Source organism: Prionailurus bengalensis, chromosome B3 (assembly GCF_016509475.1).
Source record: "Prionailurus bengalensis isolate Pbe53 chromosome B3, Fcat_Pben_1.1_paternal_pri, whole genome shotgun sequence".
Taxonomy (NCBI): Eukaryota; Metazoa; Chordata; class Mammalia; order Carnivora; family Felidae; genus Prionailurus; species Prionailurus bengalensis.
In genome coordinates, this window is record NC_057355.1 from 31,655,462 (window position 1) to 31,665,720 (window position 10,259).

General features: G+C 53.6%; 1 protein-coding gene across 6 annotated transcripts; it reads left to right on the top strand.

Annotated features, from left to right (window-relative positions):
• Positions 1 to 2,903: 2,903 nt before the first annotated feature.
• Positions 2,904 to 10,025, top strand: LOC122468425 (cytochrome P450 1A1). Of its 6 annotated transcripts, none has more exons than XM_043555008.1 (8): positions 2,904 to 3,931; positions 6,301 to 6,411; positions 6,521 to 7,385; positions 7,935 to 8,061; positions 8,153 to 8,242; positions 8,327 to 8,450; positions 8,596 to 8,682; positions 8,834 to 10,025. In XM_043555008.1, exons 3-8 carry the CDS (start codon positions 6,546 to 6,548, stop codon positions 9,117 to 9,119), a joined length of 1,554 nt encoding a protein of 517 aa, XP_043410943.1. In that variant the 5' UTR covers positions 2,904 to 3,931; positions 6,301 to 6,411; positions 6,521 to 6,545; the 3' UTR covers positions 9,120 to 10,025. The 6 variants fall into 6 exon arrangements, with proteins under 6 accessions (XP_043410943.1, XP_043410944.1, XP_043410942.1 ...); XM_043555010.1 differs by having other exon boundaries at positions 3,813 to 3,931; positions 6,524 to 7,385; XM_043555009.1 differs by lacking the exon at positions 6,301 to 6,411 and having other exon boundaries at positions 3,727 to 3,931; positions 6,524 to 7,385.
• Positions 10,026 to 10,259: the final 234 nt, after the last annotated feature.

The following is a 10,259-nucleotide window of genomic DNA, read 5'->3' on the forward strand; positions in this document are numbered from 1 at the left end:
TTTCTCTGCCTGGTGATTTGGAGGCCCCTTTGTCTTGTGGGCTATTCACTGAGACAGGGCTTGCTGATGAGAAGTGCAATGCCTCCTGTCACCCCAGTGCTCCAGACTCTTGTCCAGGAGTATGGGGAAATGGGGGCCCCTGATCCAGGGGCTGAGCCTGTCCACCTTTGGACCCCTGAGGCTTTGCTGGTAATCTGGGACAATAAATCATGGTGGGTAGAGCCCTGGCCAGGAAGGAAGAGGCCAGAGTTCTGGACTCTGATTTGCCACATGTCCTTGGGCCTTCGTTCTGGTGTCAGTCTCTCCAGCTCAAAGTGGCTGAGAAGTGGGAAAGAAATTGGCTTAATTAGCTAATGAATTTCTCTGGGGTCAAGAGCCCCTTAGAGAATGTGAGCAAAGCATCTTCTACCAAGAGGAATTTGCTGGCTCCCTGGTCAGGAGCCCCAGCAGACAGTCTCCATCCCTGATGAGCAGGCTGCCATGATTTTCTAGAGCTAGGGCATTGGTGGGGATTCTGGGAAGCCAAAGGGAGAGACTGGGTTGCAGAGCAGGATAGGGATCTGGGGGTGCCTTGCTCTTTGCTCCCTTGTTAAAGTTTCCACATGGGTTCTTTCCACTCTCTGTTGCTCCAGCTCCAACTGAGATTAAAGGACAGACCTTTACTGGGTGCCATGAAGCTCCTCAGGCTGAGCCAGCGGTACAGAGGTGGAATGAATGGAAGGATGCTACGCAGAATGGAAGCCCATACCTCCCTTGTCTCCTGCCTGTCCTTTTGCTTAAATTCCACTATTATAGCATTAGGGCTCAATATCACCCAGGTAGGGGTGCCTGGGTGGCTCAGTCAGTTAAGTGTCTGACTTCGGCCCAGGTCATGATCTTGTGGTTTGTGGGTTCCAGCCCTGCATCGGGCTCTGTGCTGACAGCTCAGAGCCTGGAGCCTGCTTCGGATTCTGTGTCTCCCCCTCTCTCTGTCCCTCCCCTCCTCATGCTTTGTCTCTCTCTGTCTCTCAAAAATAAATAAATGTTGGAAAAAAAATAAAAAAAAATATCACCCAGTGGATCTAACTCTTTTACCAATTATTAATATCTTGCAAGGCCTTGACTTAGCGATCTGTTTCTCCCAGGTTGGTGTTTGTCTTGTGTTAGGGCATGGAGGCAGGAATGACGAGTTGGATTGGGGTCCTAGCAGGGGTCAAGTGTTCTGAGAATCACCACGGGGGAGGGGGAGTGTTGGAAGCACAGATCAGGAGACCCCAAACTAGCTGTGGGGAGGATTTGGGGTGGGGTAGGGGCTTCCCAAAGAAAGTGATGTTTTAGCTGAGATTTCAAATAGGGGAGATTAGAAGTAGAGGTGGTCAGGCCAGGTAGGTTCTGCTAAAGATTCTGGGGTTTGTTCAGATGGGGGCTACTGAAGGGGCATGGTTGTGACAGAATGAGATTTTCCATTTTTGGAAAGACCATTCTGGATCCAACAGGCTAGAGAAGGAATCAGAGCGAGCCACAGGCAAGTGGGAACCAGGTTTGGAGGCCATTTTAACAATAGGGAGCAATGCTGGGGTCCTGGCCAAAGACACACAGCAGGGCTGGACAGATGTTGAGGTGGAGAAGTGTGTCCTCCACGTAGTCTATTCTCAGTACAGTAGCCAGAGCGATCTTCCTTGTCTCAGACCCCACAATGTGTCCATCTCACACGGAGGAGGTGTTTCTAGTGCCCCTGGTACTGCTCCCTCCCAAAGACCACCGCTAGGGTCCTTTGAACTTGCTGTTTCCCCAGCCCCGTGCACTCTGCTTCCAGATATCGGTGCGTCTTGAGTCTTGATTCCACACACCTGTCTCTGCTCAGTGTCATTCTCTCAGTGAGGCCTTCTCTGATCACCCTATTTTTCTTAAAGTGGGTTCCACGCCAAACATGGGGCTTGAACTCTCAACCCCCGAGATCAAATGTCGCATGCTCCACCAACTGAGCCAGCCAGGCGCCCCTGACCACCCTATTTTGAATGGCAATTTCCCCCAACGTGATTCCTACCCCTTCTCTTACTTTTCACCCTCTGACATTCTTTGTGCATTACTGACCCCACCCCACTCCGGGGGCCACCAACATAAGTTCCATGTGAGCAGGAGCGGTGTCAGTTCTCTTCACTTTTGTGTCAGTCGCCAGCATCCAAAACAGCGCCCGCCACATAGTAGGGGTCTGGTAAATATTTGTCCAATGCGTGCGTGAGTAGAGCGCAAGGTGAGGGAACCTCAGAGGGGAGGAGGCTCTGGTTTTGGTTGGGCCAGGGGATGGCGGTGCCATTTGCTGGGTTCGGGAGCACGACGGGGAGGGCGGGTGACGTGATTAGTTTGGGACAGGTTGAGCTAGACACGCAAATACAACTTTTTCTCCCTGCACATTCTATGGAGGGAGGCTTGGCAAGGGCGAGGACAGCGTTCGAGGCAGCCAGCCAGGCGTTGGGTCTGCGTGTCTGCCCCCAGGCGTGGGCCACAAATACGGACACACGCAGGCGCCTGCTTGGAGGCAAAAGCCCAGCTCCGCACGCAAACCTGGGCCCTTTGCACCGCACCCGCCCCCCAATCCAGTCGTGCACCCGAGGCTTCGCGGCTACTCCCGCTCCACCCTCACCTCCAAGCTCGCTAGGGACTGGCTCTTTAAGAGCCCCGCCCTCGACTCCCCGCCCCCTTCGCGTGACTTTGCCGGTACCCGAGCTTGGGAATTGGGCTGTTGGGTGGTTGCGCAGGTCTCCGAGCCCTTCTCACGCAACTCCCGGGCATCGTGCCCCCGGCCAGGTGGGGCAGGGATGGGCCGCGTGACCTCTGCCCCCTGGAGGGATGTACCAGACACGTGCACGCTAGCCTGGGGAGGCATCTGCGCCTGGCGCCCGGCTCCTCGGTCCCTGTGCCCCCTCCCCTGCCCGGCCCGAAGGTCCTCCTTTCCTCGGCCATCGGGAGCTAGCCGCGCAGCCCCAGTCGCCTCCCGATTTCTCCGCCCCGCCAACATGCTAGCAACCCCGGGAGTCAAGAGGGACCTCGAGGGCGGGTGGGTCCCGGCTGGAAGTACCTCTGGTTTACAGTATTCCAAAGTGGCCCTAGAGCTAGTGAGAGCCAGTGAGCCCTCAGCGAGACTGACACCGCAGGTTTCCATGCATTCCTGCCGGTCTGTCCGGGAGCTCAGACTTCAACTAGTCGCCCGGGCTCTGGGGGCTCTTGGCGAACGGAGCCAGCCCATCGGCGCCTCTGGCCTTCCGGCCCCGGTAACCTCGAGGCTGGGGTCGCCGCGCTTCTCACGCGAGCCCGAGCCCGGACTCAGTAACCCGGGGGAAAGAGGTCATCACACGGCAGCCTGGCCCCGCCTGCCGGGCCCCTGTCAACTAGTAGCGAGGGGAGGCACTTGCAAGCACTTGCAAGTTCCAGTGCATGCAAAAATTAGGGTGAGGGGTCCCCGCGCCCGGGGATGGAGGGCTCCCAATACCGTGTCTTCGGGATGTCCTGGGACTTCTCCTTCAAATTCCCACCTCAGCGGGGCTCTGTGCTGTCCATGGGGTACCTGGGAACTGGGGTCCCAGGTGTCCCCAGCCCTCACCCCTTTACGTGCTGGCACTAGGATGAGGAGTGCCCATAGTGGGTTCTTACCAGTCCCTCTGAGTTCCCCCAATCCTGTCTTCTCCCCCACTTACCATCCCCCTTTCCTTCCCTTTCCCTCCCTCCTTTCCCTCCATCCTAGAGAGACCACTCCCCCCCCCCTCAGCCCGCCCCTTCCTCTGTCCGAGCTCCAGAGGGCGTGGCCAAGCGTGCAAGCTGTTTTATAAAGGTCGAAGTGACTTCACCCTCATCCTGAAGGTGACAGGTCTAGGAGTCTCCCCTGATCTTCTTTGGGGTCCTGGCTTAAGAGACCACGCATCTCAGCTAAGTTCAGTACTCCTCACAGCCACAGGTGAGTGCTGGGAGCTTATGGCTTTCCCTTTCCCAACAAAAAGAAAATTTTGATGCCTCCAGGTTTTCCTAGGTGGCCACCGGTCTAGCACCTCAAAAAAGGAGGCTAAGAGGATCCTTGGTGACCAGGCTCTCCAGCTCCGTAGTGGGAAAACTGAGGCCAGGGGGAAGGGCAGGCATTGCCCAAGGTCCCACAGCTGGTGCCAGAATTCTAGATATTAGATGGCCCCCCTCCAAGGACTCCAGGATTTAGTCTCCAGCTCCATTCCCACTGACTCCCTGAAGGCCCTGGGGCTTCCCCATTAGGGTCACCTGGGAGGCTGGGATACGGACACAACTGTGAAAAACTGGGATCATGTGCAGCCCTTTTGTCAGGCAGTGTGATGAGAGGGCTTCTTCATGGGTGGTCAGAGTGGATGGAGGGGAAGGTTGGGTTCTTACCAGCTGTACCTTGCCTTGTCTGTAGGCTATGCCTGGCTGTCTCTACCCTCCCAAGGCATGGCTTGTTAGAGCCAAGATGTGCTGGCCAGTACAAAAGATGCAGATCTGAATAGGAGTCCCGGGCACTGCCCCGGGCCTTCCCTATCTCATTGACTGCCTTCTCTGGCTTGTACTGGGCAGGGGCAATCAGTGTGAAAGACTGATAACTGTAGAGAGCTGGACTATCAGTCCCTGAAAACTCACCAATCACATCTCTCTTGGCCTCTTACCATCTCACTAAGGCTAGAGGTCCTTGGGGCACCTGGTGAGCAGAAGGGAACACTGTGGCACACCAAGGCTCGTCTCTAGTTCACTCAGAGTCAGGGCTTGAGTGTGCTTTGAGATCCAGCTTCTCCAGGGGGCTGCCCTAGAGAGATGGCTATATGGGTAAGGGAGGAGCCAGACAATCTTCCCATCCTGGGTAGTTCTCCTGTGGGGAAACCTCACTAGTCAGACCGTGAGGTTCCGCAGGTCAGATGTGGGTTTTCTTTCTCTGGGATCTAGCTGGGCACCCTGAACCGGAGATCATATCCTACCCCCTCTCTCAGGTGATATAACTGGAGCCCAGAAAGACAAAATGACAAGTCCAAGGCCATGCCATGGAACCTGGAATACTCAGTCTCCTTATCTCCAGTCCAGGGCACCTGGCAGTTACCCCAGTCAGAGGCCAATATCTTGAGGAGAATCCTCCATGAATTTGCGCACCCTTTCTAGAACAAGCCTAGAGAGAAAGTATTATCTCCACCTCTGTTAAATCTAGATTGATTCCTAATGTCCCTTATTCCAGTCTAGCATTTTCTTGCAGCCCTTATCTGGTGGGGGCTTTCCATTTTATTCTCTGCTCTCTGGTGACTGGTAAGTGGGGGAGGCTGAGACTACTCATTTATTGAGAACTGAGCCCAACAAAAACCCTGGCCTGGACCTCTGTGACCAGGAACCTCAATGTAGCTTGTCTCCAACTGCTTTTAAACTATGAGTCAGTTGAACTCAGAGAGCTGAGGCTTGGTAGTGTGGCTTAGGCAGTGGTCTTCCACTCCCTTCTCTCCTCCCAAGGTCTGGTCTGGCAGGATTCCCTAGACCCCGGGAGTGAGCAGTAAAAAAACCTGAGGGTTCTGAAAAACAAAACAAAATAAAATGAAATGAAACAAAACAAAACAAAAACACCTTTTCATTGATTAATCTGGCCACTCTTCAAAGGGAGGTTTCTGTGACAGGAGCTGAAAACTTCCCAGGGAACTTTCCATAAGAAGTCTGAGTCCTGGCTCTGTTGGTGAGTGCTGGGTGACTTTAATCAAGTCAATGACCCCTCTGGAGGTCAATTTCCCCAAATGTGAAATGAGGCAAAAGAAGCCCACGATCTCTAGCTCTCCTGATGGCAGTGTTTCCCCAAGTGTGGTGGGTAGTATTCAAGGGGATTGGGGGTGACATATATTGATTATGCGCTTAATGAGGGGGAAAAATCAAACCTGTTCTTTCACGCAGATGTCTGTATGTGGAATCATGCTCAGTGGGTAGATTTAAAGTTGATTTTAGCAGGGTGTCTGGGTGGCTCAGTCAGTTAAGCATCTGACTCTTGATGTCACCTTAGGTCTTGACCTCAGGGTCTCGATCTCACAGTCGTGAGTTTGAGCCCAGCGTTGGGCTCCATGTTGGGCATGGAGCCAACTAATAAAAATTGTTTTTCTTCAGTTGGTCTTAGAAAAGCACAAAATAAATAACAGTACAGGTGCCATATGGGAATCACAGACTGATGTTTGGAAAACCCATTCAGATTGGTGCAGCGGGATTCTAAAATTGGGCACTTGGGAGTGTGGATCCAACACTTCCTGATGGTGTGACCTTGTACAAGTTACTTACCTTCTCTGAGCCTCACTGTGGTCTACCTTATAGGCGGTGGCCAGGACTGAATGAATGGCAGTGAAATTCTTGGCACACAGTGGCAGCTCAACAAACAGCTTCTCTCCTCTCCTTCTTTCCTTCATATCCAGTTGGCTGTTCTGGGTAGGAAGATTTCCCCTCTCTTTGACTAGCATGCTGACACTTTCAGATGCTGGTTCCTCACATCCCCCCTTCTGAAATCTTCATCTTTTCTTCTCGCCCCACCTCTCAGCAGCCATCTTGAGATCTCTACACTGATGATGTTGTCTGTGTTTGGACTCTCCGTCCCCATCTCGGCCACAGAGCTTCTCCTGGCCTCCTTTGTCTTCTGCCTGGTGTTCTGGGTGGTCAGGGCCTGGCAGCCTCGGGTTCCCAAAGGCCTGAAGAGTCCACCAGGGCCCTGGGGCTGGCCTCTGCTCGGGCACGTGCTGACCTTGGGGAAGAACCCACATCTGGTGCTGGCAAGGCTGAGCCAGCGTTACGGGGATGTGCTGCAAATCCGCATCGGCTCCACACCCGTGCTGGTGCTCAGCGGCCTGGACACCATCCGGCAGGCCCTGGTGCGTCAGGGTGATGATTTCAAGGGGCGTCCCGATCTCTACAGCTTCACTCTGATCTCTGAGGGCCAAAGCATGACCTTCAGCCCAGACTCTGGACCGGTGTGGGCCACCCGCAGGCGCCTGGCCCAGAACGCCCTGAAGAGTTTCTCCATTGCCTCAGACCCGGCTTCCTCATCCTCCTGCTACCTGGAAGACCATGTGAGCAAGGAGGCTGAGTACCTCATTGGCAAGTTCCAGGAGCTGATGGCAAAAGTTGGGCACTTTGACCCCTATAGATATGTAGTGGTGTCAGTGGCCAATGTCATCTGCGCCATGTGTTTTGGCCGGCGCTATGACCATGATGACCAAGAGCTGCTTAGCTTAGTCAACCTGAGTAATGAGTTCGGGGATGGCACTGCCTCTGGGAACCCTGTGGACTTCTTCCCCATCCTTCGATACCTACCCAACCCTTCCCTGGATTTCTTCAAGGACGTGAATGAGAAGTTCTCCATCTTCATTCATAAGATGGTCAAGGAACACTACAAAACTTTTGAGAAGGTACAGGCTGGGGAGAGGCGGGTGGATGGTGGGGAGCAGGTAGGGTTGGGGCCAGAAGGTCAGAGATAAATGGAGCAGCGGTGGGGGGGGGGTCTGGTAGGCTCTCAGGGATCTTCCTCCCTGGGGTTTTGAGGCCAGTGGTACAGTGGACTCCATCCTTGGTGGGGAATTAGAACTTTTCCTTGGCTAGCCTTTCTTTCCTTCTGTCAGACAGCAATATTTACTGAACAGCAAGTCTGTGCAGAACCCTAGGCCAGTTGTTCTGGGGACCAGGGAGAGTTAAAAAGTTGATCTCCTGGCCTCATGGGAGAGAGAAGGGTAAAGAGCATATCCAGAGGACACCTCTGTCTCAAGTGTCCCTTGAGTTGGGGCCACCAGTACTCTGGGCAGGAGGGAGCCTTGAAGAGGTGTGGGAAGCTGGGATGGCAGCCTAGGAGTACAGAAGTCACCTCTTGAACAAAGGTACTAGGGATGGTGAGGAACCAGATCCAGATGGAGAGGTAGCTCTGGGTTTGGGATCTTGTTCATCTGTGGGCTTTCCCCACCCAGGGTCACATTCGGGATATCACAGACAGCCTGATTGAGCACTGTCAGGACAAGAGGCTGGACGAGAATGCCAATATCCAGCTGTCTGACGAGAAGATTGTTAATGTTGTCTCGGACCTCTTCGGAGCTGGTATGAGCTACCCCATTGTCATTTCCTGTGCCCAACTGCCCTGACCTGCCAAGCACTTGATTTTTTTTCCCCTTTGTTTTTCCCTGGCCAGGATTTGACACAGTCACAACTGCCATCTCCTGGTGCCTCATGTACCTGGTGACGAGCCCCAATGTACAGGAAAAGATCCAGAAGGAGCTGGGTAGGCGGTGGCTTCCTTTAACAAGACAGAGGGTTTTGCCTCTTCCAGGCAGCCCCTTCATCCATGGTCCTTTATGTTCTACAGACACAGTGATTGGGAGGGAGCGGCAGCCCCGGCTCTCTGACAGACTCCAGCTGCCCTACATGGAAGCATTCATCCTGGAGATGTTCCGACATACCTCCTTCGTCCCTTTCACTATCCCCCATAGGTGAGGCCCCATGCATCCACTCCTCTCTGATCCTGGCCCTTCCTCCAGACCATGTACCTGATCAGGGCTGGTGGAAAGGACATGTATGGGGGGCAGGGAGATCTCTTTGTAGCCCTGAGCTTGACTGAGCTTCCTTCCTCCCCAGTACCACAAAAGACACAAGTCTGAGTGGCTTTTACATCCCCAAGGAGCGTTGTGTCTTTGTGAACCAGTGGCAGATCAACCATGACCAGTAAGTTGAGAGGAGGCAGGGGAAACCCTACCCTGTCCCAAGCTGTCCCTGGGCCACTTGCCCATCTCCTACTCTTTGGGGCTGGGGTTCAACCCACTTGATGCTTCGGAGCCCCCAGGCTACCACTTCAGCTGCCTGTCTCTGATTACAGGAAGCTATGGGGTGACCCATCTGAGTTCCGACCAGAACGATTTCTCACTCCTGATGGCACCATCAACAAGGCACTGAGTGAGAAGGTGATTCTCTTTGGTTTGGGCAAGAGGAAGTGCATCGGTGAGACCATTGCCCGCTTGGAGGTCTTTCTCTTCCTGGCCATCCTGCTGCAGCAGGTGGAATTCAGTGTGCCACAGGGCACGAAGGTGGATATGACTCCTATTTATGGGCTGACCATGAAGCATGCCCGCTGTGAGCACTTCCAAGTGCGGATGCGCACTTAGGGGTCTGAGAGCCCTGCAGCTTAGACTCTATCTACCTGGCCTGTCTGGGCAGCCAGGCCAGGGGGCTGACCTGGGGTCTGCGGGGCGGGGCGGTCTAAACCTTGGCCTGAAACCCACAGATATTGGTCTGGCTGAGTTTTGCTGTCTGGGCTGCAGGCAAGCATGAAGGATCATGCCTGCCCCCAACCCTGGACTTGCTCCTTTGCATATTGACCACAGACAATGGACACAGCAGGGGCCAAAAAAGGAGCAGATGGAGCCTTCCAGAGTTGTGCTTGAGGCAGGAGGCCTGGTAGGGTTAGGAGGTCCTCAGGCCCCTGGAGACCTTGAGGGAATTCTCTAGAAGCCTCTAAACCCAGTGGCTGGCTGGCTTTCTGTGGGGACTGACTGGTTTGAGAAACATTTAGAGCAGGCCACATCAGGGCCTGTCTAATCTCTTTGACAATTGGGAGCTGCCAAGAGTGAAGGGAAGAGGCAGCTTAGGCACAGAGGTGGTCTCCCAGATTGAATAAGGCTGAGCAGTCTAACCACATGGGTCTGGGACACTGCGATGCCTTCTTCTGTTCTCCCTGCAGGCAGGAACAGGGCTGCATCCTGGCCTCGCAAGGACCCTGTTCCTGTCCAGGAGGGGCTGGGGGCTTGTGCCTAAGAGGAGCAGAGAACAGAGGGAGTGCCCAGATTCAGGCACCTGAGTCAGGTCTCTATGCCCAATATTAAAATGCCTTTAAAAAATGTTTATATGCAAGAAGTTTTATATTTTAGCCTGCATTGTACTGGCATGCCTTCATTTATCATACGTAAGAGCTTAAGAACAATTTATTGAGTGCAATAGAGAACATTGTAACCCAAGTATCCAGAAATGTGTAAGAAATTCCTACTTAAGCTAAATAAAGATATTATCCAGAAGTCCTATGATGGAAATGTTTTGAATCTGGAATGAAGCCATCACTCCTCTATATGCCCACTTTGAGCCCAGGCTCATGTTGGATTTTAGTGTGGGAGAAAGAAAAGGAAAAGGAGTCAGTGAAGAGGTGAAGCCATGGCTCTCAGGAAGCTTGCAATCTAGTTGGGGCACAAGACTCTATCCCTACACTGTCTTCCTCCTTCTCTAACCGATCACACGTTGATGAAGTACATTCT

Bases quoted from the DNA above. Each gene is read 5' to 3' on its own strand.
- LOC122468425 (XM_043555005.1), top strand. From the start codon at position 6,546: ATGATGTTGTCTGTGTTTGGACTCTCCGTCCCCATCTCGGCCACAGAG. The intron at 7,386-7,934 runs GTACAGGCTGGG...TTCCCCACCCAG, and splicing joins ACTACAAAACTTTTGAGAAG to GGTCACATTCGGGATATCAC. The intron at 8,451-8,595 runs GTGAGGCCCCAT...CTTCCTCCCCAG, and splicing joins CCTTTCACTATCCCCCATAG to TACCACAAAAGACACAAGTC.